The following is a 27,881-nucleotide window of genomic DNA, read 5'->3' as shown; positions in this document are numbered from 1 at the left end:
CTGGGCAACACGGGTAAGTTGACACCAGCCCCCCCCCCCCCCCCCACATTCAGCCCAGCCCTCCCAGTGCCCCAACCTTCCCTTCGCACCCCACTCCCTTCACCCCAACCCTCTCTTCACAGCTCCGCCCCCCCCCCCCCCCCCCCCCCACCACCCCCATCACTGTGAAGTACATGTGTGAGTAACGATGTACTCTGTTATTCTGTGTCTCTGCAGGAGAAGCTCTCTCAAAATCGCTGGGAAAGGGCCCAGACCGGTGAAGGGGTACCGGAAATAAGAATCCCAACAACCTTCTAGGAATGGGCCCTGGAGGTTTCGGTGGTGGCCGAGGACAGAGCAGTCACCAATGCGGAGGTTGGTGCACATCGCAGAGGTGAGGATCCACTGGGCGCCACCCGGATGGACTGTCACATGTGATTTGTTAATGCCACACAGACTTACCCATCTCTTCCACTGACCATGTGTTCATTCGCCCACAGGCCCTCCAGCTGACGCCACCAGCCCATCAGGGGTGGTTTCCTCCCCTGCCTCCCATGAGACCAACTCGGAGGAGAGCTCTGACGATGCCGCAGTCGGTGCGTCACAGCTGTCATCCCCACCCTCCACAGCACAGACACATGCACCTCTGTGGGCAACGTTAGTGGACAGGCTTCTGGGCACAATCTGATGGAGGCAGTAACGCTGAGGTCACCGAGGAGCATCGCCGAGGGTGTCGCACCATGGTATGGACCATGGAGAGCTGCCAGAGTGGCAGAACCAGATGACGCAGGGACAGCTGGTGCTTGAACCAGATGCCCCTCCATCCCAAGGTGCACCCCAGGCATCTATGGGCACTGACCGGGAAGAGGGGGTGCTGGCTGGCAACTCGGACCCATCACATGGACTGTTGACGGTGGCTACCAGCTCCCACTGGTTCTGCCCCTCTGATGAGGCTATGCCTTGCAGCCAGTACATGGAACAGGGTGGCATGGCTGTGTATGTGGCACTGACAAGTGTGCCCCCTGATCCCAGAGTAACGCTCACTTGGGGCATTGAGGGCCATTGGATCTGGTAAGCAGTTGGATGTCTCCACCTCTGATATGCATACTGGGACCACACCTAGACGTGGCGGTGGAGCAAGGAAGGCCAAGCACAGCGAGGATCACTGAGGGCACGGGGAGGAGGAGGCGGGATGGGAGGGGGGTTTAGGGGAGGGGGGTTAGGGGTGGGAGGGGGGTAGTGGGGCTGCACCATCAGGATAATGGGGCACTTGTACATTGTACGTGGATCATTGAAATACCCTCACCCCTCACCCCAACCTCTGGCTCTTTATTCCGTGATGCGGGCTCAGCACCAATCCCCTGCCCGTACCCCTAAGACATGCTCCCCTGCCCCCCAACCGACATGCCCTGCCCACCCACACCTACCTGCAGACATGTACCCGGGGCCCATTCCCTGCGTGATCGAAGGTTGGCCGCTGACCCCCGCAGTGTTCAAGCACAGTGTCCATTCATCAAGGTGTGATTGGGATGCTGGGGAATGAGCCCCACATGCTACATGGCCCACCCACCCACAGGGATCCACTTGGAATGTGTGAAGTGCTCAATTAACCACAATTGCCAATTCACTATTAGCAATGGCCTTCAGTCACACAGCCAGAGGTCAGTGGGTATTATGGGTGGTCGCTGGGGCAAGACAGGCAGGGGCTAGTTCCCGGTACGGGATCACACATTCCAGGGCCTGGCATGGCGGACCCACACGTCTGCCCCTGCCCCCACAGGCCCCCACCCACCCAGGCGTGATAACCTCAGCCCCCCATGGTGGCCCACCCCAACCAGGGCTGCACCCCCCACGGTTGCCCTCCCCCCCCCCCCCCCCCCCCCCCCAGAGCACAGGAACAGTTTGCCCAGTGCCCCTGGGCTCTTTGCCTGCGAGCGATGATGGCTGCTCACCTCCTCAGCTCCCTGCAGAAGCCCATCCACCAGGTTCACGTTTTTCAAAAGGAGTACTAATCGGCAGCAGCGTGAGCACTTGCTGGGGAGGCCGCTGAATGACGGGAGGCTGTTGGATAAAGGGTGGCTCCCATTAATTGCATGGAAATGGGGCTTAAGTGGTGAAACTTGGCTTCTCGCCACGCTACGGTGGGATCCTGATTTCACCTACGTGAGTGGGCCAGTTGCATCGCAAATGGTTTGGTGACTGGGGCGGTTCTCATTTTCCTCCTTTCACCGGCCTTGTTTCGCTGGAGTGAGAGCGCAATGAGGCCGGGTTATGCCCACAGAATGAAGAAGGTTAACGGTGCACTTTTTGAGAACTGTTGTTAATGAATGGGAAGGGGAAAATGAATGGGAAATAGTTTCCAATATATGTCAATGAAAACAATGACAAAGAAAGGTATTTAAACATTCAGGAAGGCAGTGGGGGAGGGACCAAGGGTGCAGGAGATGTCTCATTCTGGTCAAAACCATCAAATTCTATGGCTGCTGCCATTCTGCATGATCCCTCCTTCCTCTGGTTCACTGTTCTGCAGCATTTGACAGGGTTGATCATACCATCCTCCCATACCTCTATTCCTCAAAGCAAGAGTTGTTGGTAATGGGGGAGGGAGTTGGAAAGAAAGCAAGAGAGTTTGGGGAAAGGAAGCTAGTTGAAGAAGAGCTGACAGAAGCACAGATTTGGGATATTTAAAAGCCGACAAGTGCTTTGTGCTTAATAACAGAGCCTGTTCGGGTGCACTGATGGAGAATCCAGACTGTCCAAACTACCTAACAGCATGTCTTTCGGGATTTATGGGAGGAAACTGGAGAGCCCGGAGGAAACCCACGCAGACACGGGGAGAACGTGCAGACTCTGCACAGACAGTGACCCAAGCCGGGAATCGAACCTGCATCCCCTGATGCTGTGAAGGAACATTGCTACCGTGCCGATTCATCATATATGAGTTTCAGTAAAAGTTGACAACGTACTGACCACAGAAGGGCATTGCAGATAGCACGCAAGAGTGGAAACTGTCTGATTTTTCCCTCCCCCATCCAATAGTATTGAGGCAAAATGTAGCATACTTATTGCAGCCATGGCATAGAGTAGCTAAGTAAGGGCAGACCAGGTCCCAAACTGGCCCATGCAAAATTCCCATTACCAACTGAGGCCACGTCTTTGAGTCATAGCAGTAGGCTTAGAGATTTATTACTCTCACAGTACTATAGCTCATTCATACATTTGGAATTGTGCCACGCTCAATCTAACGTGCAATATTCTGCATTGGGCTTCGCAATATTAGGCCTCCTGTTGTGATGCCTGCTATAATTATTTTGGAATTCATAATGTTAGCACTCAAAAGAAAAATGCTGCTTTCTTGGGTTTTATGCCAAGGGCAGGCCAGTAACATAAATGGTAGGATTTATCTCTCTCTCCTAATTAGCATGGTTAATTAAACATAGATTCCATTAATCCAAACTCAACAATAAAAACCAGAGGCTAGAATTTCAGTAAGGTTTCTCCAGCTTTAGCAGAAAACTGGAGAAAAAAAATAAGCAGGCCTTTTTACTATATGTTCTGCATTTCTACCCACATTATGACAAGAGATCAGGCCATCCCCATGGAAAATGTCCTCCCGAATTTTACCTATTTGCCCTCAGCAGCAGGTTCATATTTTATTTTCTAAGGTACTCAAAATTATTCCATTAGGTCTGACATTCCAGACAAAAACTAGAACAACATGAATTGCTTTTCAAATCTGCTGTAATCCAGTGGAGTGGGAATTGCATCCCACAATCTGCCTGTAGCTTGGGAGATGCTGCTAGAAGTACACCATCATTTTGTTACCGTTATCTCAGCTTGATAATCACAACCACATACAATTTAGACCTTGAGGGGCAAAAATAGCATGTCAAAAGATTTTATTCATCACAACTTAAACAGAAAGCAACTTTGATTTTTTAAAATCTTTTTCTTAAACATTAACGTCTGGTTACACTAACAGCTGTTATATCAAACAATGAATACTTGACTTCACATAGAAATCCACTATTGACATTAACTAATTTTGATGTATTGTGTACTTCAAAACTATTCAACAAATGCAAGTTATGAACATATATATTTTCATATGTACTGGCATACCAGCTAAAAGAAGGAATATGATGTTAGCATGATTTTTTATCTTTTGTTCTGCAGTTTTGGTTTGACATTGTAGTATTTTTCAATGACGACACTAATCCGTTATGCTGCGTAACAGGTCGTCATGGTTTGTACATTCCATGGAAGGTAACAGGAATGTTGGTCTCCACTTCTGCCCTAGCTATTTCACTGAGATCCTTGGCATCAAGAATCAGAAGGAAGGCAGGTCTTTGTCCTGAACCTGGGCTTACAACGGAAGTCAGTAATATTCCTGTTAACAAATAAAAAAAATCATTAACCATCATATTTTCCTCCTGTTAATTCAAGTAATTATCTCTTGCTGCCTCAGTCTAATGTTTAACATAATCCCTTTCATAACACATCTGGTTGCATGCATGTGTGAAATGTAAGGCACATCTCGGTGGCTAGGCGGTTAACATGCAGAATGAGCCATCAGGGATTATTACTGATCATTCCTTGAGGTTTTGTTTTTTAAAAAGAGACTTGGAAAGTCTGAGACTCCACAGTAGCAGTTATCCACAATTAGGCAATTACATGAGGAGATTGGATGTAAATGGTCTGAGAGGCAGTTTGCATATCATTCATCAGATGTATGAATGCATGGCAATTGGAAGTCTACCCTCATGCTCAAGGATCTCCAAACAAAGTTACGGCGAGTTATGCTTGTAGAAACACCACATTTACACAAATCCAGAGAGTTTAGTTTCAAACTGACAAGAGCCAAGACTTAGGGCCTCCCGAAGTAGGAAGCATCACTGTGGATTAACTAACTACAACTGCACAGTTTACCAGTCCTCATGAGCATCCCACTTTTTGTTCAACTAGAATCACTCTACCTGCTTAGTTACTGATTTGCAAGGTTATCCGGAGCCTAAAGGGAAGAATCCCAGGTCACAGTGCCAAATTTAACCTGTTTTTCCCACTTTTGTGATAAAAGGGAGGTAAAGTAGAATAGAAACCTCTGCTACCATTCAAAGTTATCATCATTAACTGCAAAGCAAGCACCATCTGACATCCTCCTGCCTGATCCAAAATGTAAGTTATCACAATGTCTATGGGCTGATCATTGGTAAATGGAATTCAATCCGGATAAGTGTGAGGTGATGCATTTGAGCAGGACAAACAAGGCAAGGGAATACATGATGAATGACAGGACATTGGGAAAGCACCGAGGTTCAGAGGGACCTTGGTGTGCATGTACACCGGTCCCTTAAGGTAGTAGGGGAGGTACATACAGGGCATTAGCTGTGTTGTAAACCTCTATGACTCTTGCCAATGTAAGATGGCTGCGCAAGATGGCTGCTGATACGCATCTGTACACTTGTCCAAACATGGGCAGAAAATCAATGACATCAATTGCAAGACACACAATGCCAGTTTGATCTTATTTGGATTCCAGATTACAACCTTTAAAAATCACATTAGGAGCTATGGGCCTTCTTCCTGGTGACAGGCATGGATTAAATGGAAAGAGACTCTAGAGTGGGGATTCAGAAACTACAGGGAGCCAACAGTTTCAAACCAGAAGAAGCCGCAGAGCTCCAAAAGCAGGATATTAAGATTGTAATCCAGAATTGCGGCCATCACCGGATGGATCAGTCAACTCCTCTCCCTCCCTATCCCAATCCCCAGCTCCATTCCTCCCCCTCCACCCCACTAACTTGGAGAAAGTGAGGTCTTTTTAATCACTGTCTTTAATAACTGACTGATGAGCATCTCAGCTGCCTACTCTGTCACTTGCAATGACGGCACAGAGTAAACCAGTACAACTGAGCACGCACAGCATTGGTAGCAAACACAGCCTTATTTAATACCATCATCTTCATCCATCGCATCTGGACGTGGAACAAAGATAGGTTCTGATGGATATGTATCCGGTTCCTGCCATAACCAATGCTCCTTTGTTTTCACGTTTAACTTGTATATCTGCAAGGGAGACGAATAGGTTAAAGTGGAAACAAATTCATTTCCTGCTAAATATAATTTCCTTTCCAGCTACCCAGTTTTTTTACCTTATCTGGAATAAAATGGTTCAAACCCAGTCCGTAAGCATAGGTGTAGTCCTTGCCGCTGAATTTCTGATAGTTAATTTGAGGAAATTCAAATGCTGTGAAAGACAAAGTGTGTTTTATGCAAATTTCAAGCAATCTCCAAAAACATCTCTTAAGATTTTTTTTTTTGCACATCCTCGTATGAAAGAAAAGGGCTCACCTTGCCGAGACCCTGAGAAGAGCACTTCTGGTTCCAGCCAAATTGTTCCATCTTGCCGAACTGTAGCAGTGGCCGTCGTGGTGTTGAGAGACACTAGATTTTTGCCATGTTCAACCTAGATAAGAGACAATAAACAAGGCACTGTACAAAATGCACCACCGGATATAGTACTAAGTAAGAGGGCAAGAATTCTTCATTTCAATGTTTTTAATAAATGTTTATGGGTCTAAAGCTTCACCAGGGTAACTATGGTGGAAGTAAGACAGAACTCTTGGGAGAAAAGGCACTGACTGAGCTGGCTCAGTGAATGCTGGTGTTTGGCCTCCACAAGGTTGTACAAGGACCATACAAGTGGGATCCAGGCCTAGCAAACAGCTTGGAATACCAAAGAGGTGCACACTTAAAAAATATACATAACTGAAGGACCCTCTTCCTCGGGGCTCGTGATAGGGTCAGGGTGGCCTGAGCAATTCACCTCCTGAAGGAAATGAAGTGTGTGTTGACATGGAACAAGCAATTCAGTGCAACCACTGTGTTTTATAAATGCAGAAGTAATTTATGATGCCATATAGATAAAGTGACTAGACCATCAAGGAAACCAAAAGACACATTTTCATTTTGGTACATACACTTGAATATTGCTGAAAGGAGAGATATGGTGCTGGAACTTATCCTTTAGTGCACTCATCCAAGAATACCACAAATGCCGGGAATCGAACCTGGGACCCTGGAGCTGTGAAGCATTTATGCTAACCACCATGCTACCCTACTGCCCCGAATCACGCTAAGAGATCAACTTATTATCTTAAATTGCTTGTTTGTGTAGTTATCAGCACACTCAGGTTTGTTCAGCAAGTGCTGCCAAATCATAGAATTGCATCTAATATTTTGTTTTGGGTTTTGCAAGCGTGGGCTGGTTGAGTACTCTACTTGCCTTGCTATAAACAACTGGAGAAACATACTTTTGATTTGATCAGTCAATCGTTGGGATGTAGGCCTTATACTCCTGGCATCACACCGGCACTGAAATTAATTGTTTTTTGTATTTTTGGGGGTTTTAGTGCTTTATATCAAAATTTACAAAGCAGAATAAAAACAACAACAAGAACAACATATGTATCGCAGGTTGTCACAGCACCTGTGGAAATAGTCCCAGAAATAGCATTTCCTTATTTACAATGGTGAACATTGTAAAAAGAATATATTATTTTATTTAAGTGATGGAAGGAGTTACATTAAACTATTGATTACAAAGGATGAGACGGGTGCTCTGTCCCCCTGTTCTTTTACACATGGAAGGGGCCTGTAGACCTCCAGGTGTACGGTCTGCCTCCCCATATCTCCTCTGTGCTATGTGCGTTCCCCTTGGCTGTTCTCTCTCACCCCCCATGCCTCCTTCCCCCGACCAACCCTCCGCCTTTCTATCTGCTGCCCCCCTCCCCCCCTCAAAGTTGCTGATTAGCTCTTCGAAAAGGTTGGTATATTTTTTCCATGTGTCATAGAATCTCTCCTCCGATCCTCTGATTGATTATTTTATTTCCTCTAGTTTCAGGAATTAAGCCGCTCTAAGGCTCTGGTTGATGCTGCCGACTTCCATCTGAGCAGAAGTCTCCACTGGGCGATCTTCTGCTCCTTTCCCTATGAAGTGCTCTGGGTGCTCTGACACCCTGATGACCGCACAAATAGACATGGCTCCATCTTAGCCCCATATCCCATTAATGGCTCAAAAAATGCTGTCCAGAACCCATTGAGTCTAGGGCAGGACCAGAACGTGTGGCCCCTGACACTGCTTGCACTTGTCCTCCACCTCCGGGATGATTCTGCTGACCCGTGTCTTGGTTAGGTGCGCTATGTGCACCACCACGAGTTGCATTAAACTTAGCCCTGGACAAGAGGAGGTGGAGTTGATCGTGTACAGTGCCTCGATCCAGAGCCCCCCCCCCCCCCCCCCCTATCTCCATTCCCTCTACAGACATACCACCCAGTTTGAAGTGCCGCCTGAACTGGTTCCAGTACCACCGGGCTCCGAGAGGAGTTGTGAATAGGGGTGGCAGGGGTATGGGGACGGGGAGGGAGGGGTGGCAGGAGTGAGGCAGTGGCCAGGGCCTGGAGAGACATCCTCTATATGGACCCAGTCCGCCTCCGGCTCTCTCAGCCACACTCTCATCCTCTCTGCCTTTGCTGTCCAGCGATAGAATAAAAGGTTTGGCAGGGCCAGTCCTCCCACGTGTCACCCTCTCTGCAGAGATAACGGGCACACCTGCCTCGTTCCATTATGGGGCCAAAGTACTCGGAACTGGTGACATTCATCTGCACGCTGGCCATGGGAGCACTGTACAGGAGTTTCACCCACGTAGCGAAATCAGATCCAAACCCAAACCATTCAAGCACCTCCATGAGGTCCTTCCATTCTACCCTGTTTTCAAAGGTCTTGTTAATCTCGTTCAGGGCTACAACTATCCTGACTTATACTATTTCTTGCCCAGCAGCCTGCTTCGATGGTTGATGCACCAGCATGCAGCTGGCTTTGACTCCATGGGTCGGAGAATCGCCCGGGGCCGGCGTCAATCCCGCCCCCGCCGTGTCCCGAATTCTCCGCCCCACGAGATTCAGCGGGGGCGGAAATTGCACCGCGCCGGTCGGCGGGCCCCCCGCGGCAATTCTCCGGCCCGCGATGGGCCGACGTCCCGCCGCTGACAGGCCCCTCCCGCCGGCATGGATTAAACCACCTACCTGACCGGCGGGATTGGCGGCGCGGGTGGGCTCCGGGGTCCTGGGGGGGGGGGGGGGGGGTGCAGGGCAATCTGATCCCAGGGGGTGCCCTCACGGTGACCTGGCCCGTGATCGGGGCCCACCGATCGGCGGGCGGGCCTGTGCCGTGGGGGCACTCTTTTTATTCCGCCTTCGCCATGGTCTTCACCATGGCGGAGATGGAAGAGACCCCCTCCCCTGTGCATGCGCTGGTATGATGTCAGCAACCGCTGACGCTCCGGCGCATGCGCGGAATTACGCCGGCCGGCGAAGTCCTTTCAGCCCCGGCTAGCGTGGCGCCAAAGGCCGTTTACGCCAGCTGGCAGAGTGGAATCACTCCGGCGTGGGCCTAGCCCCTCAATGTTAGGGCTTGGCCCCTAAAGGTGCCGAGAACTCTGTACCTTTGGGGCGGCCCGACGCCGGAGTGGTTTACGCCACTCCGACATGCCGGGACCCCCCGCCGGCTGGATAGGGGAGAATCCCGGCCCATGTTCGTAAAAGGCCCCCAAATACTGGCAGAGCTGATGGACTGCTTTCCCTGCGGAGAGCAGATCAATTTCCATTGGCAGCTTTTTCCTCTCCGCCACAATGTTCCATGGTTGGGGCCGTGGAGTACTGCCGATCCTCATCCAGCATGGATTCAATCAAACACCCATTTCTTCTTGTCCTTATGGGCCCTATAAGCTATTATTTCCCCCCTGATCGTGGTCTTCAATGCCTCCCAGAACGTGGAGGATGAGACCTCCCAGTCCTGGTTGCAGGTTACATAACCACCGATGGCTTGGGATATATTTTTACAGAATTCCTTTTCAGAGAGAGGTGGCTTTGTGTCCAGCTTCCATGGGGGCGCTGGCCAGGCACTTCTCCAACCTCACATCCATGTAATGCAGCACATGGTTGGAGATCACTATTGTGGGGTATTCCGCCATCACTACCCCAGAAGCACCATTTTCCCTGCGATAAAAATGTTATGCGTGAGTAGGCCTTGTGCCCGCGGGAGAAGGAGAATTCTTTTTTCATCGCATGATTGAACCTCCATGGGCTCACGGACCATAACAAATCTCCCCCGGTCCATCACTATATTCATGGGCGTGAACGCTATTGTCCATTTAACTAATATGGCCACCCTCCCTTGTTGTAGTGTCGTAGCACAGCTGGAACATTTGTCCCACCCAGCTCTTCCCTACACACAGTCATTCTCTCTCCCTTAAGTGTGCCACTTGTAGGAAGGCTACATCCACCCTCAAACATTTGAGATGGGCGAGGATTCTTGATCTTTTCACCGGCCATTTGAGGCTTCTCACCTTCCATGTGGCTATTCTAATTCTGCCCCCCCCCCCACTGCCCCTCCCCCCACCCTCCTGTGGGGTCAGCCATACGCAACCTGTGGCCTTGCCCAGTTAACCAAGGCCTGCTCTCGCTCTTGGGCCATTCAACATGGCCACCATCTACTTCCTCTTTTTCATCATCTCCATGTGCAACTATATTCTATCCTCCCCCCTCTCCCCCCTGCAAACCCCCTGCTTCCCCCCCACGGCCCTCCCTTCCCATGTGTTCCCCCTTGCTTTTCCCCCCCTCCTCCTTTGACTTTATCCCCCTCTCTGGCACCCAGTCCATTCTCTATCCTCTTACTCCTCGTTTCCCTTGGTGACCCATAGTTTAGCAGGGTAGAGCATGTCAAACTGCACCTCGCTTCCCCCCTCCCTCTTGCCAGGTGCTCCCTCCCTCCTGGGAGGGGCGCTGCTGCCTCCCCCTTCTCTGTACACCAGCCTGTTCGCTAGTGTAGCAGCTCTCCGACAATCAGATTTCCCTTCTCAACCCCTTGTAATTCTCTCCCTTCCCCCCTTCCACCCTCCCCCACCAACAGCCCGTGATGTGGTTGCCCAACCCCTTCCGAATCCTTAAAGCCCATATTTAAGCCATTGCCTTTTACTGCTATTTCCCCAGCTCATTTTCTGAACGAACTTGTTGACCTCCTCCAGGGAGTCAAAGTATTTCACCTTGTCCTGGTAGGTGACCAGTTTAACCTGATTTCCTTTAAACATTTTACTTTGAGTGTTAACTTGTTAGCATCAACTCTAATATGAACAGAAAATACTGGAAATATATGCTAAGTCCTTCGGCATCTCAAAAACATAAATGTTGGGAAACATTTTAGGTAATGACATTTCGTCAGAATCTTAACTTTCTTTTCACTCCAACTGCTAAAATGCCTAATTTGTATTTCAACTTTTCAGCATTTGTCATTTTTCTCAATTTAGCCCAATTCTTGCTGTTTTAGTGGACCGCTGAACAATATTACAATAAAATCCCACACAAATTGATTTACATTATGACCATTACAGTCAAATGATTCCGACTCAGGAAATAAATGTGCTTAATGTTCCATTTCCACTTAATATTCCATAATAATTAAAACTCACATTGTTTATGTCCAATGGCAGAACATATCTCCTAACTTCTGGCTGAGGAGCCTTTCTTGCGTTCACCTTAAGTTCTTCCCAGTTTTCACGTAGATTGGCAAGCCACAGGTAATTATATATAAACTCAGACCTGTATTGGAAGTATTCAACAAAACAGCTCACGTGAGTTAGGAACTGGACAAAGGGGTTGCTAAATGATGTAACTTTAAAAATTATCTAGTAATGATGAGATTTTCATACAGTATGAAATCATTTGGGCATTTAAGATTATTAACAGGAATATTAATGTTGGAGAACGTGGTGGCAAACATTGTTATAGATCAAATGAATAATACACATGGTGAGAATTAATGAAACATGGCCAATAGTGAGAAATCAGATGGCATCCAATGATTGTGTTCTCCAGTATGAGTCAGCACTTGAAAGTATTGTGAGAAAATTGGAAAGGTGAAAATTAACAATTCTTTTAAAATAAATATTAACATGTTTTCTCTTTACCAACACCAGATGACTAATTAAAATAGGCTGTTAGAAAAATAAAGGTAGTTTTGATTTGCCATCAATAAACACACGACGAATGATGAATGTAACTGAGGCTTTAATACACTAAACAGCAAGCCTCCTGCCTCTGGACCCGAACTGGGTCAGAGGCGGAGACTTGCCACCTTTATACATAAGCCCGAGGGAAGGAGCCACAGACGGAGCCAGCCTGGACACGCCTAGGCATGTACAACACAACACAATACCATACAATGCAATACAGTGGTTTATCACAAGTTTTAAGGAAGTTAGATTTATATTAAGTTTCAGTTTAGCTAATTTGATTGCAGTTGAAGATAGAAGTGAAAGAGAAGGCAGTTCTCAAAGCTCTGCTGTAAGCAGTTGGTTTTAGAAGCCTAAAGAGGGGCCATCTCTCTCAGCCTTGTGAGAAGAAAACCATACTATGGAGTCATAGTTAAGACAACAGATGCCGGAAATTTAAAGTCCAGCTTATTAAGGAAACTAGAGAAATTATAAGAAGTGTCCAAGACGCCTGGAGTTAATCAAACAGAGACCAAGGTATGGTTCAGAATAATTCAATGAAGAGTAAAAAAAGTGCTCGAGACAACTGCAGTATCCATATTTAAAATGGGACATCAGCCTTCAAAGGTAAAACAGAAGTCTGATGCCATTTTAATACAATCCAGGAATCGAGAATTAATATAATTATGTGAAGTTTGCACAGCAGTCAAGACAATGAAATCCTAAAGGGGTTGGTGTAAAATCATGGACTGGATTCGCTGTTAACAATAGAGCTGAAGCTTTGTTTAAAAGTGTCATTTAGAAAACCTGGTTTGGGTTTTGAAATGCAAACCCATCAAGGGAAAGTACAATTATGATAGAAAATTCTAAAGTTTATTTTTGGGAATAGAGTTTGGAAACTCTCATGTGACAATCATCTGGGAGATTCTGAGAAGAAATCCACAAACACTAATTTGGGATCAGAGTGGAGAGTGTATTTTACCACAGCCAATCTGTGTGTTTAAAGGGACCTTGTGTAAATGAGACTATTATAACTTAAGATGTACTTTGTAATCTGTGTTTATCTTAAGGTCTGTGTGCAATTGTTAAGCTAAGAGGGCAGTAAAATAGAAATGTATCATTTTTTAAAGTATTTTTATTCTCCAATTTCACATTTTCTTCACGATTTACACCGCACCAACAAACAGTAAACAGTAACAAATACAATGTCAATCCCCTCATTAACCAGAACAATCCCATCCTCCCACCAACCCCCAAGCAACGGCCTGCATGACGATATAAGCCTCGAATACAATAAAACCTCCCAAGGAGAGGGGAAAAAAAAGGAAAAAGAAAAAGAAATCAGGAATCGCTTATGGTCACCATTGACATATATAGTCCAACCCCCACCCCCCTAATATTCAACGCCATCCAATCCCCGAAAGAGTACTGTGAATGACACCCATGAATTGCAGACTCCCCCCCCCACCACACACAAATTCCTCCCCTCCATTTCATCTTATAAGCTCCGCCCCCCAGCCTTGGTTCCTTCCCCCAACTTTTCACCCCGGCTCGACTCACTAAAACCAAGAGAAATGTATCATAATCCAATTTTTTCATGTTTAATTTTTTTTTTCTTGTTGCGAAAAGTAATTAGCAGTCCTGTAACTCTGTTCCTCCACGTTTTAAGTTACGGTCTTTTGAGCCAGGGTTCCATTCTGGGATCTTATCGTCCAGTTATAACATCAACTGGGATTGTAACAAGGTACTTACCCCTTCCAGGAGCATACATCAACAATAATAAAGCCGCTGTCTTCAAAAGTATTGATATGATGGAAAATATTAAATGCTGAAGTCCTGTAATTGATGTTGTGGTATTCACCCGTTTTCTTGCTTGCAACATGGAACCATGTCTGTAAAACACATTATTTCATGACAAATTGGAAGTCTTCAAATTTCTGTTCCACTATAACTACATAATCATGGCAGGAGGGTCATAAGCTTTGTACGTGCACTCTACAGAGATGGTTAGTATCAATTTAAAATTAGCACTAAGAGAGGAAAAGAGAGATTAGGAGAATTTTTTTTATACTGAGGAGCAAATCATCAAATGCTTTGAGGAAACAAACACCATTACACATTTTGAGGAGAAATTGAATAAATATTTGAAACCAGAAAGACTATAAGAAGAGAGCAGGGCAGTCAGATTAGCTTTGGATTACTGGAGCACAGAGTGCAAACACAAATATGATGAACTGAATGGCTGTAACGCTTCTATAGTTCTATCAAGCACTAATGTAGACTTAGGGCGCAATTCAGCAATGGCATTGCGCCCAGTGTTGATCCAGGCGCAACAGGTGAATCGCGCAAGAGCCCCAAATTGGGCTCTGCGACGGGCGCCAGGCCAAGCGCAAGTCACCCAACGCACTCCACCTGGCGCAATGTGGATCTCACCCAGTGGATCTGCATATTTAAATGAGCCAATAAATGAGCCCGGGAGTCAACGGCCGCACCTGCAAGAGCTCATCCAGGGCATTGTTTAGTACTAGTCTATACAAATATGGACCAGGCCGTGATGGCACCTCAAGGCGTCTTGCAGGCCATTAGAGACCCCTGGATTGTCAGGGACAGGCAGGGTAGTACCCTGGCACTCTGGCATCCAGGCACCTAGGCACTCTCAGCCTGGCATCCTAGCAGTGCCACCTAGGCACCCTGGCATTGCCACCTCAGGAGTGCCAGGGTGCCCACGTAGAACTGCAAGGGGCACTGTGAGGGTACAGGGCTGGAAATGTCAGGGTGCCCAGATGCCAGATTGGCACTGCCAGGATTCAGGCCTGGGGGTCTTGCCATTGGAGGAGGTGCTCCCAGCCATTCCTGCTGGCGAAGCCAGCTCTGATCTCTTGGAGTGTGGCCTTGGTGGAGAGAAACTCCCCGAGTCCAAATAAAATGGCAAAAGCTGTTGAACAATGGAGTGATTCTTGGCGCTGCAGCGTCGGAAACACACCCTACCAGACATGCCCAAAAGCGGACTCAAACAAATTCTGCTCCCCCCCCACCCCCCCCAATCAGAGACCTCCACCATCAGAGTCCCCTGCCTGAAAGCTGAAGAGCAGTCCAAGTTGAAAAATCATTGCATTTGCACTAACCCTTTCCTTACATCTGCTGTCTCAGACAAGAGTGTTTAAAGCATTAGCTGTTACAAGTGTGAGAGGCTTCCTCCCAAGCCCAGTACATCTCAAAGGGCTTGGAATTCCTTGGCAGTCTTTGAAATGCAGATCTTCCATTCAATTTCACACAGCAATACATTGCATTGCCAATGACGTACAGTTTTGTTTCTCAACAGCTCGATGGATTGTTCATTGGTCTTTCACTTACACGCACGAGCAGACTCAAAAACAGCTTCTTCCCCGCTGTTACCAGAGTCCTAAACGACCCTCTTATGGACTGACCTCATTAACACTACACCCCTATATGCTTCACCCAATGCCAGTATTATCTAGTTACATTGTGTACCTTGTGTTGTCCTATTATGTATTTTCTTTTATTTCCTTTTCTTTTCATGTACTTAATGATCTGTTGAGCTGCTTGTGGAAAAATACTTTTTACTGCACCTCGGTACACGACAATAAACAAATCCATCCATCTTTCATGCTTGAATGCATCTCCATTACCCTCCTTTGATGCTCACCTCAATGTTTATCAACACTCTTGCTACTACTGACTGTCCCTCACCATATCAAAGGCAGCTAAGTTCTTTGACTGCCTCTTTTTCACAGCAGGAAGCAGGAGCTGTATTCAAGCATGCAGGAAAAGATCAATAAACAATCCAGGGGATGTGGACATCACTGGCTAGGCGAGCGATTTTATTACCCATCTTTAATTGTCCTTGAGAATGTGGTTGTGAGCACCCTCTCGAACTGATGCACTCCCTGTGGTGTAGGTAAACCCATAGCAGTTAAAGAGGGAGACCCAGGATTTTAACCCAGTGACAGTGAAGGAATAGCAATATATTTCCAAGTTGGGATAATGTGTGGCTTGAGGACAACTTGCAGCTGCTGCCCTTGTTCTTCTAAGTGATAGAGGACACGAGTTTGGAATGTACTGTCGAATGAGTCTTGGTGTGTTCCAGCAGTGCATCTTGTAGAGGGTACACTGTTGCTAATCTGTGTTGGTGGCGAAGGGAGTGAATGTTGAAGGTGATGAATGGGTTGTCAATCAAGCAGGCTGCTTTGTTTTGGATGGTGTCAAACATCCCGAATGCTGTTGGAGATGCACTCATCCAGGCAAGTGAAGAGTATTCCATTACACTCCTGAACTATACCTTGTAGATGGTGGACAGGCTTTGGGGAGTCTGGAGATGGGTTATTCTCTGCAGAGTTGATAATGTGGCATTCAGCAATGGTAATGCATTGAATGGCAAGGGGAGATGGCTGGAATCTCTCTTAAGATAATCATTGCCTGGCATTGTGAGCAAATATTATTTATCATCCCAAGCCTGAATGTCGTCAAGCTCTCACTGCATAAGGGTATTGACTGCTTCAGTATCTGAGGAGTCTCGAATGGTGGTGAACATTGTGCGATCATCAGCATATTTGTTTTTTATATTAAAATTTATTGTGTCACCTAGGAAAGTATCACTCAGGACTTTGGTGGTGGCCGTGGAGGAGTAGGTCGCACATTCGATAGCTCCTGCCTGTGACGGACTTTTGGACCTTTTTCCCTGTTTTTTCCTGGATTTTATGGGATAAATTGGTGAAGAGTGAGACAGTGAGGAGAAATCCCCCTCCAGTGCATGGAGAATTGGACCAGAAGTGGCCGTGTGAGAAGACAAAGTCCTATAAGGAAGACTGGTAAGCAGAGCTGGTAACGCTGGACAGCATGGCGGAGAGCAAGGACCGCGGGGAGAAGGCACAGTGGTCGACGGAGCAGCTGGTGAAGTTTTTCGAAGATTGCTTCGCCAAGCTGAAGAAGGACACACTGGACCCGATTAAGGCTTCGATTGATCAAGTTGTGCAGAATCAAGAGACCCACGGAACAGCGATCCAGGAAGTGGAGAAAAAGTTGTCTGATCACGAGGACTACATAACTGTGCTGGAGACCAAGGTGGAGATGATGAACGATCGCCAGAAAAGAATGCAGGAGAAGCTGGAGGACCTGGAGAACAGGTCCAGGAGGCAGAATCTTAGAATTGTTGGCCTCGCTGAAGGTAGTGAGGGATCGGATGTGAGGGCATATGTGACGGACATGGTGGAGAGGTTGATGGGGGCTGAGACGTTCCCTCGGCCCCTGGAAGTGGATAGAGCGCACAGAGCCCTCGCGAAGAAGCCCCGAGCGAACGAGCCACTGAGGCCATGGTGGTACACTTTCACCGATTCCTGGACAAGGAACACGTTCTGTGGTGGGCCAAGAAAGAACATAGCAGCAAGTGGGAAACTTGTGAGCTGCGCATTTATCAGGATCTGGGTGTGGATTTGGCCAAGAGGCGAGCTGGGTTTAATCGGTCAAAAACGGCCCTCTTTAAGAAGGCGGTGAAGTTCGGGATGTTGTACCCAACCCGTCTGTGGGTCACACATGAGGAACGGGACTTCTACTTCGAAACACCAGACAAAGTATGGACTTTTATTAAAGAAAAAAGGCTGGAGGCGAACTAAAAGACACTGAAGCCTTAGAGAGTACTGTGGTGGTGATTTGTTGTGCTGAGCTGTATAAGTATAAGTAGTGCTATGTGTAATAAGGGGCTGGTTGGATGGCTAAAGTTAACTTTGTCTTGCAGGGAGCTGGTTAGAGGGGGATGGTCTTTGGGGTTGGTTCTGTTTTTGGGTGTTTTGTTTTTCTAAAGTGGCTGTTTCTTAACTGTTTTTTCTGATGTTTGTTTACTGGGAAATGTGATGCTTTTAATATGTTTGTGCAAGTGGAGGGAGAGGGGAGAGAACAATGGGGAGACAGACGGCTTGGTGCCATGAGTGGGCGCGATGAAGTCAGCATGGGTCAGCTGAATCAGAAGCGCAGTGGGGGGTGAGCAAGTGTTAAGCTGAAGCTTGACTTGGGGGGTTGAGTTTATAGTGCTGTTGCTAGGTGGGAGAGGGGGAGGAAGTGGGAGCGGCTTTTCTTACAGGGGAGGAACTGCTACTAGGGGACAATTGGGAGTTCGGGAACGGCGAATGCCCGAGGTGGGGGGAGAGGGGGGGGGGGGGCTCGAGGAGACGAAGGGCACTGGCTAGAGGCTGACCTAAAAAGTGTGATGGCTAGTCTGGGGGGGGGGGGGGGGGGGGGGGGGGGGGGAGAGGAGGGGGGGGGGTGGAAGCCCCCAACCAGGCTGATTACATGGAACATCAGAGGGCTGAATGGGCCGGTCAAGAGGGCTCACGTGTTGCGCATTTGAGGGGGCTGAAGGCGAACATGGCAATGCTACAAGAAACACATCTAAAGGTTATAGACCAGACGAGATTGAGAAAGGGGTGCGTTAGCCAAGTATTCCACTCAGGACTGGACTCAAAGACCAGGGGGGTAGCGATCTTGATCAATAAATGAGTGGCATTCGAGGCAGGGAGAATCGTGTCAGACAAGGAGGTTAGAGCCATTGGCCATGGCATTAAGAGTCTCTAGGAACTGGAAAGGGCTGGTTTAGGGGGGCGGTGGAGCACCAGGTCTCGCTTTATGCAGATGACCTGCTCTTGTATATTTCAGACCCATTGGAGGGGGTGGGGGAAGTAATGCGAATCCTGGGGTAATTTGGCAACTTTTCGGGGTATAAATTGAACATGAGGAAAAGCGAGATGTTCGTGATCCAGGAAAGAGGACAGGAGAAGAGACTGGCAGAGCTGCCGCTTAGAATGGTAGGGAAGAGCTTTCAATATCTGGGAATCCAGGTGGCCTGGGAATGGGATGCACTGCACAAGTTAAACCTATCCCGGCTAGTAGAACAAACAAAAGGGGACTTTAAGAGATAGGACATGCTCCCGCTATCACTGGCGGGGAGGGTACAGACCATGAAAATGACGGTCCTCCCCAGGTTTCTGTTTGTGGGAGCAGATGGAGGGGGCGTCATGCAAAGACACCAGTTTGGGGGCACTGATAGCGGCACCCTGCCGTTCTCGCCGGCCCGATACTCCACAAGTTCGGTGGTGGTGGCGGCTCTGAGAATCTGGGGGCAGTGGTGGAGATATAAGAGAGTGGAGGGAGCATCAGTTAGGACCCTGATTTATAATAATCATCGGTTTGTACCGGGTAGGCTGGATGGTGGGTTCTGGAGATGGCAAAGGGCAGGAATTAGAAGGATGGGGGATCTATTTATAGACGGGAGCTTTCCCAGCTTGAAAGCCTTGGAGGATAAATTTGAATTGCCAGCAGGGAATGGGTTCAGGTATTTGCAGGTCCGCGACTTCCTGTGAAAGCAGGTTCCGACCTTTCCACTGTTGCTGCCATGGGGGATACAGGACAGAGTAGTCTCCAGTACTTGGGTGAGAGAGGGGAAGGTATCTGATATTTAGCAGGAGCTCTCGGAGGCGGAGGAAACTCCGGTGGAGGAGCTTAAGGGCAAGTGGGAGGACGAGCTAGGAGGAGAGCTGGAGGTGGGTCTGTGGACAGATGCCCTAAGCAGGGTTAATACATTCTCATCATGTGCCATGCTCAGCCTGATACAATTCAAGGTAGTCCACCGGGCCCACATGACAGCGGCTAGGATGAGCAGGTTTTCGGGGTAGAGGACAGGTGTGTGATGTGCGCAGGAAGCCCAGCACATCATGTCCACATGTTTTGGGCATGCCCGAAGCTTAGAGGGTTTTGGCAGGGTTTTGCTAAGGTGATGTCCACTAAAAACATGGGTAGTGCCGAGTCCGGAGGTGGTGATCTTTGGAGTGTCGGAAGAGCCGGGAGTTCAGGGGGGCGAAAGAGGCTGACATCTTGGCCTTTGCCTCCCTGGTAGCCCGGAGACGGCTCTAGTTAAGGTGGAGGGACTCGAAGCCCCCGTGTGTAGAGACCTGGATTAGTGACATGACTGGGTTTCTCAGTCTCGAGAAAATACAGTTCACCTTAAGAGGCTCAATGGTTGGGTTCACCCGGAGGTGGCAGCCGTTCATTGACTTTCTCGGGGGAAATTAAAATGTCAGCAGATGTAGTATTCCAAACGGGAGGGGGAGTGCGGGGAAGAGGGACGGAATGTTTTATGGTTGGGGTGTGTGAAGAGTGGGATGGGGGTGGAAATGTTTATTATACCATGATTATGTCATTGTTATTATTATTATTATAAAAACTTTCAAATCCCCTAATAAAAATATTTTTTAAAAAAAAGGAAAGTATCACTCAGAAAATAGAAAACAGAAGTAAAATGTTATATCTTTCTGCATACTGAATGGCTACTTACTCCCATGGAATCATTTGACTCGAAGCAATCCATGTAGGTAGTACTGCGTACGCTCCATGATGTTAGAAATTTCCACAGGTTAATTTTGACTGGTTGTTCCACAAATACAATGTAGTTTTCACACAAACCAAAGCTGTTTGGATAAAGAAGTTCCTGGTCACAACCAGCAGTGATTCAACAACAGATGCATTTCTATGAAACGCTTCACACAGAAAGACTTTGCAAGGAAGTGTAATCAAAATGAATTTTCTGCATTCACATGTTTTATGTCAAAAGTGTAAGCAATGTGAATTGATGACCATGATGATTTGCCATCTCACCAACATCACCCCAATCCTGTACTCTCCCAACATCATCTAATCCTGTACTCACCCAACATCATCCCAATCCTGTACTCACCCAACATCACCCCAATCCTGTACTCTCCCAACATCATCCCAATCCTGTACTCACCCAACATCACCCCAATCCTGTACTCACCCAACATCACCCCAATCCTGTACTCTCCCAACATCATCCCAATCCTGTACTCTCCCAACATCATCCCAATCCTGTACTCTCCCAACATCATCCCAATCCTGTACTCACCCAACATCACCCCAATCCTGTACTCACCCAACATCACCCCAATCCTGTACTCTCCCAACATCATCCCAATCCTGTACTCTCCCAACATAATCTAATCCTGTACTCACCCAACATCATCCCAATCCTGTACTCACCCAACATCACCCCAACCCTGTACTCACCCAACATCACCCCAATCCTGCACCCACCCAACATCACCCCAATCCTGTACTCACCCAACATCATCCCAATCCTGTACTCACCCAACATCACCCCAATCCTGTACTCACCCAACATCACCCCAATCCTGTACCCTCCCAACATCACCCCAATCCTGTACCCTCCCAACATCACCCCAATCCTGTACCCACCCAACATCTCCCAATCCTGTACTCACCCAACTTCTCCCAATCCTGTACTCACCCAACATCATCCCAATCCTGTACCCACCCAACTTCTCCCAATCCTGTACCCACCCAACATCATCCCAATCCTGTACCCACCCAACATCACCCCAATCCTGTACTCACCCAACATCACCCCAATCCTGTACTCTCCCAACATCACCCCAATCCTGTACCCACCCAACATCTCCCAATCCTGTACTCTCCCAACATCACCCCAATCCTGTACTCACCCAACATCATCTAATCCTGTACCCACCCAACATCATCCCAATCCTGTACTCTCCCAACATCATCCCAATCCTGTACTCACCCAACATCATCCCAATCCTGTACTCACCCAACATCACCCCAATCCTGTACTCTCCCAACATCATCCCAATCCTGTACTCTACCAACATCATCCCAATCCTGTACTCTACCAACATCATCCCAATCCTGTACTCACCCAACATCACCCCAATCCTGTACTCTCCCAACATCACCCCAATCCTGTACTCTCCCAACATCATCCCAATCCTGTACTCTACCAACATCATCCCAATCCTGTACTCTCCCAACATCATCCCAATCCTGTACTCTACCAACATCATCCCAATCCTGTACCCTCCCAACATCATCCCAATCCTGTACCCTCCCAACATCATCCCAATCCTGTACTCACCCAACATCACCCCAATCCTGTACTCACCCAACATCACCCCAATCCTGTACTCACCCAACATCACCCCAATCCTGTACTCACCCAACATCACCCAAATCCTGTACTCACCCAACATCACCCCAATCCTGTACTCTCCCAACATCACCCCAATCCTGTACTCACCCAACATCACCCCAATCCTGTACTCACCCAACATCACCCCAATCCTGTACTCTCCCAACATCATCCCAATCCTGTACTCACCCAACATCATCCCAATCCTGCACCCACCCAACATCATCCCAATCCTGTACTCTCCCAACATCACCCCAATCCTGTACTCTCCCAACATCACCCCAATCCTGTACTCTCCCAACATCATCCCAATCCTGTACCCTCCCAACATCACCCCAATCCTGTACTCTCCCAACATCACCCCAATCCTGTACTCTACCAACATCACCCCAATCCTGTACTCTCCCAACATCATCCCAATCCTGTACTCACCCAACATCATCCCAATCCTGTACTCTCCCAACATCATCCCAATCCTGTACTCTCCCAACATCATCCCAATCCTGTACTCACCCAACATCATCCCAATCCTGTACTCTACCAACATCACCCCAAACCTGTACTCACCCAACATCACCCCAATCCTGTACTCACCCAACATCATCCCAATCCTGTACTCACCCAACATCATCCCAATCCTGTACTCTACCAACATCACCCCAAACCTGTACTCACCAATCATCCATGCACTTTGCTGGAAATGGCCAATGGTTATCAACAGAAAACTTCCTAATTATTTCCTTTTTCAGCTCAGGAACACTAAGGATCAAATTTACCCCATCTATTTGCTTCAAAATCTATCATAAAACTACACTTCCCCAAAGTTTGAGTTAGAACATAGAACAGTACAGCACAGAACAGGCCCTTCGGCCCTCGAAGGCAATTTAGCATGGCCAATCTACCTAACCTGCACATCTTTGGACTGTGGGAGGAAACCGGAGCACCCGGAGGAAACCCACGCACACACGGGGAGGACGTGCAGACTCCACAAAGACAGTGACCCAGCCGGGAACCGAACCTGGGACCCTGGAGCTGTGAAGCATTTATGCTAACCACCATGCTACCGTGCTGCCCAATTATGTGATGTTATCACATAATTTTACTGAATGAGCTGCTAGTTTATTTAATAAAAACTCTGTTAGCACACTTGTTTTCAAAAATCATCCAGGATTACTCAAAAAATAATCGAAAATGCAATACAAACCTGTGTACATAGGATGGCTTAAATCTGTCACTACATGGAAACTGCACAACCACTTCTGTTTTCTTCAATGGGTCTTGATTATCTGTAATTATAAACAGTTTAATGTTGGATTGCAGAGAAATCATTAAGTATGAAAAGTTTTACTTATAATTTGAGCATTTGTACAGGCTAGATATTTGATTCTATCAGATCTACTATGCTCATTGTGGATAACCTTCTTGATAAGAAATTTTAATGAAATCAAAGTATTTGTAAAAATAAGCAGCTACCCAAAAATATGATAATTCTTGAGATTGCGCCAATAAATTGGGCATGAAATCTATCAGATGGTTGTTAAAACTGAACACCATCTATCTTGAATATTTCATTTTAAATGTGCATAATCTGCTGACAGAACTCAAGAAATCCTGTTGTGTAAATAGCTTCCAGAATGCTATGCAAGACTGATTCACAGATGATTCTTCCTAATGGTCAAACTGCAAGTCCCGATCCAAAGATGTGCAGTTAAGGAGGATTGCCTATGCTAAATTGCCCTTAGTATCCAGAAAATGTTCCTGGGTTACGGGGATAGGGTTAAGATGTGGGCTTAAGTAAGGTGCTCTTTCCAAGGGCCAGTGCAGACTTGATGGGCCGAATGGCCTTCTTCTGCACTGTAAATTCTATGATTCTATGATACCTCTCCAGCAACTAAGTCAATGTATAACATTCTATCAAAGGTAAATCCAGAGGTAACAAAAACATGGATGAAGGTTTGAACATCAGATGAAAGGAGGCAGGGCAGTGTCAGTGGGTATTATGGAAGTGGAAATAAACACTCTTAGTGATGACATGGATATGTGGTTGAAAGCTTACGTCATGGTCAAATGTGACATCATGGTGGTGAACAATTAGGTTAAGCCTCAAACAATTTTCAGGGAGATGGATGAGGGCGGCATGGTAGCACAGTGGTTAGCACAGTTGCCTCAGGGTTCCCGGCTTCGGTCGCTGTCTGTGCAGAGTCTGCACATTCTCCCCGTGTCTGCGTGGGTTTCTCCCGGATGCTCCGGTTTCCTCCCACAGTCTACAGATGTGCAGGTTAGGTGGATTGGCCATGCTAAATTGCCCTTAGTGTCCAAAACAAAAGTTGGGTGAGGTTACTGGGTTAGGGGGATAGGATGGAGGTGTGGGCTTGGGTAGGGTGCTCTTTCCAAGGGCCGGTGCAGACTTGATGGGCCAAATGGCCTCCTTCTGCACTGTACATTCTATGAATCTATGAGATCAGTGGTTAGGGAATGGAGATTGTTATGGGACAAATGTACTTTAGTTTATGAAGCTTCAAACCAGCTTGCAAATGTGGTAAATTAAATATTTCTTTCTCTTGACAGGTAAGCCTCACTGCCTCTGTTCATGAAAGAGAAGGTACAGGTCTGATTGGCAACCATGTGTGGCCAGTACCTTTCAGAATCCATAAAAAGTTTTTAGCAAGCAGAAAACCGTGTAGTCATGGAAAGACAAAGACCTTGATATTAGGAACCTGGAAACTAAGTATCGTTGTTCTGGGTTTTAATATTTGCATTTTTAGTCACAGTGGATCCCTCACTGAGGGAAAAGAGATACTTTACAAAAGCTTGAGCTAAACTTTCCAGCAGTAACGCCAGGAACTGGAATTAATACAGAACTGAAGAAGATTTTACTAAAGTTTTTGATGAACTATTTCCTTTTATTTAAAGCAATTGTGACCATCTGGCTAATGAGGAGCTTGCTTGTCCTGGCTGTAACGTGTCCGTTTCAATACCAGAACAAAAATATCCATATCGTCTATTGACAGGAGTGATTTGTCTAAACATTCATCATGGTTTTCAACTCCTGCTGGAAAACTTCAGTGCAATCACTGCAATGATGAGTCAATCATGTACACCTGCCCCATCTTCGACTCTCCTGCACTAAGATTTTGATCCATCTCTAGAGGCTGGATTAGTTTTAAGAAAACACATGTACAATATATACCTGACTGCAGTGGGGGTATTTTGATAATATTGTAAGCAAAAGAAAATCTCTTCCCAAAGCAATTGCCGATATTGTAGACAGTTCCATCGCGCTCAATGTGAGGATGGGCAGTTGCACCGTTGATTACACAATACTTGCAAAGATCCACCTGCATCAAAATAAAATTACGTCACAAAATGCAGAATAAAATTTGAACCGGCTGGTTGCACAAATCCTGATTTCTTAATGTATAATGAGATATATAGTTTATAAGCACCTTCTCTTCAACTTGATAAATTTTATAAGATACTGTTCCCCTGGTTCTGAGGTTAACCAATACACTTCAGCATTGTCTCAAGAGTGTGAACGCTGGAAATTTAAGGCCACTATTAACTTTACTATGTAAATAAAAATCCAGAAACTGCAAAAGAAAAATCTCACCAAGCACGTACTGACATTAGGGAAGGGCGAGGGTCGTGGGGAGCTGAAAGACCAAGCCTCTCTCCCCACCTGAACTCCCAGATCCTCCGACACTCCGAATATCGTCACCTCCGGATTCTGAGCCATTCCTACTCCCAGAATTCCGGACATTACAGTCGAAAACCCCTTCCAAACCCTCCTGTGGAGGAGGTCAGATGCAAGTGGGGGGAAGAGTTGGGGGCAGAGTTGGGGGCTGGGGTGTGGAGGGAAGCCCTGTGGAGGGCGAATGCTTCCTCATCGTGTCTGAAGTTAAGCCTCATCCAATTTAAGGTGGTGCACAGAGGCCAGATGATGGTCTTGAGGATGAGCCGGTTCTTTTTGGGGGGTGGAGGACAAGTGTGGGCGGCTTGTGTGTGTGTGTGGGGTGTGGGGGGGTGTGGGGGGGGGGGGGGGGCAACCATATGTTCTGGGTGAGTCTGAGGTTGCAGAGGGTTTGGAAGGGGTTTTTGACAGTAATGTCCGAAATTCTGGGAGTAGGGGTGGCTCAGCATCCGGAGGTGGCGATATTCGGAGTGTCAGAAGGTCTGGGAGTTCAGGTAGGGAGAGAGGTCGATGTCTTGGGTCTTTGCCTCCCTGATAGCCCGGAGACGGATTTTGTTGAGTTGATGGGACTCGGAGCTGCCAAAGGCTAGGGTATGGATGAGTGATCTGGCAGAACTTTTGCACCTGGAAAAAGTTAAGTTTGCTATACTTGGAGTGGAAGAGGGGTTGACCCTGAGGTGGATGTCGTTTATCGGCTTCTTTAAACTGAATTGAGGTGCCTGTGGGGGGGGGGGGGGGGGGGGGGGGGGGGGGAGTGGCGCAAGGGTGCTTGTGTGTCTTTGTATATTTGGAAAATATCTCCAATAAAAATATTTCTAAAAACAAAATAAGGCAGCAAATATATTTGAGCCTACATTAGGTAGACAGCAGGTCATCTCACAAAAGAGGTATAGTGTGAGCACATTGCTCGCATCTTCCTGCCCAACATGAACATATAATATATTCTCTTGAACGGTGGCTTAGACACCACCACTCATGCGCTCTAGCCTTTCAACTGCGGTCGCCATCCTAGCAGTATTGGCCTCGGTGCCACAGCAATCTCCTGTGCCCATAGCCTTTGAGACGCCACCATTCGGCTATGGAGATGCTGGAGTGTCGCTGATATCCCCCTCTGAATCTCACAGCTGCACCATATCGACTGCATCAGCTCTGGGATTGCCTGCTACAGAGGCTTAGCATCTGACGGGTTCTCAGCAAGGTCCTTGGATCCAGCAAACCTCCAACTGCTGCCATGCCTGGATGTTCCTGCCTCCACCTCCTGTGCATCTGCAACTGTGGTGCTCACCAGATCGTGCCCCAGGAGCCTGTCCACTACTTTCACCCACCGAGAGGTGTATATCTGCGCTGATGGAAGGTGCGGATGACAAGCTGTGCTGCATTGATGATGGCATCCTCGGAGATCTCCTCCGAGGCGTTCTCTTGGTGCCACCTGGGGGCGGGCCGGGGGGGTGGGGGGGGGGGGGGGGGGGGGGCTCACCCAAGATGGGCCGGCACCATTGGTGGAGATCCTACGGGAGAAAGATGGTCAGTGGGAGGGGAGTATCATCATGCTGGCATGAACAACTTACATGTGAAAGGTCATCTGGATGGGGGCCGATGGATAATCACCTCTGCGCTGCAGGCCAATCTCAATGCCGGTGACCAATCTGTCCTCAGCACCCTATGACCTCTAGTGGATCGTTCCTCATAGGGGTTGAGGACCCTGAGGTCTGGAAACCCACCACCGATCTGTGCCCTTTCCGGTTTGTTGTGGGCCAACTTCCCCTGCAGGGACACAGAGGGGCATTGTGAGCCTCACGCTTCATGCATCACCGGGGTAAAGGTGACAAGATGGTGGGGGACATGATGGTGTGTTGGGGGGACAGTGCCAGGCCCAGGGTCGTCGGGGGGTGGGGGGGGGGGTAACAGGTGGGTCCGTTGCCAGGGGACCAATGCCAACTGATGCATGTGACCTAGTGGAGGTCATTGAGTTTCTTGCAGCATTGGGGGAGGCCCTCTTGGTGACATTCCCCGATCTGACGGCTGCTGCCATTGCCTCCCAGGCAGCACTGGCTGACTCTCCGACCACCCCCCTCCCCCCCACCCCCCACCCACCGAGGGAAAAGGGATCCACTGTGTCCATCAGTCTGGTCAG

General features: G+C 47.7%; 1 protein-coding gene across 1 annotated transcript in view; it reads right to left on the bottom strand.

The window, feature by feature from the left end:
* Nucleotides 1-3,861: 3,861 nt before the first annotated feature.
* The window catches only part of LOC119964653 (retinoid isomerohydrolase-like), a 56,669-nt gene continuing 32,649 nt past the window's right edge, over nt 3,862-27,881 (bottom strand). Inside the window, exons 6-14 of the mRNA XM_038794411.1 lie at nt 25,247-25,394; nt 23,261-23,342; nt 20,368-20,500; nt 13,779-13,918; nt 11,505-11,634; nt 6,331-6,445; nt 6,132-6,226; nt 5,934-6,045; nt 3,862-4,369 (exon numbers count right to left, since the gene is read on the bottom strand). Of these exons, the coding sequence (XP_038650339.1) occupies nt 4,221-4,369; nt 5,934-6,045; nt 6,132-6,226; nt 6,331-6,445; nt 11,505-11,634; nt 13,779-13,918; nt 20,368-20,500; nt 23,261-23,342; nt 25,247-25,394 (1,104 nt within the window). The 3' untranslated portion in view covers nt 3,862-4,220. The remainder of the gene's footprint in view (nt 4,370-5,933; nt 6,046-6,131; nt 6,227-6,330; nt 6,446-11,504; nt 11,635-13,778; nt 13,919-20,367; nt 20,501-23,260; nt 23,343-25,246; nt 25,395-27,881) is intronic.

The sequence above is a fragment of the Scyliorhinus canicula genome, chromosome 4 (genome assembly GCF_902713615.1).
Source record: "Scyliorhinus canicula chromosome 4, sScyCan1.1, whole genome shotgun sequence".
NCBI lineage: Eukaryota > Metazoa > Chordata > Chondrichthyes > Carcharhiniformes > Scyliorhinidae > Scyliorhinus > Scyliorhinus canicula.
The sequence above is the reverse complement of the archived record's forward strand: the minus strand, read 5'-3'. Positions and strand labels throughout refer to the sequence as shown.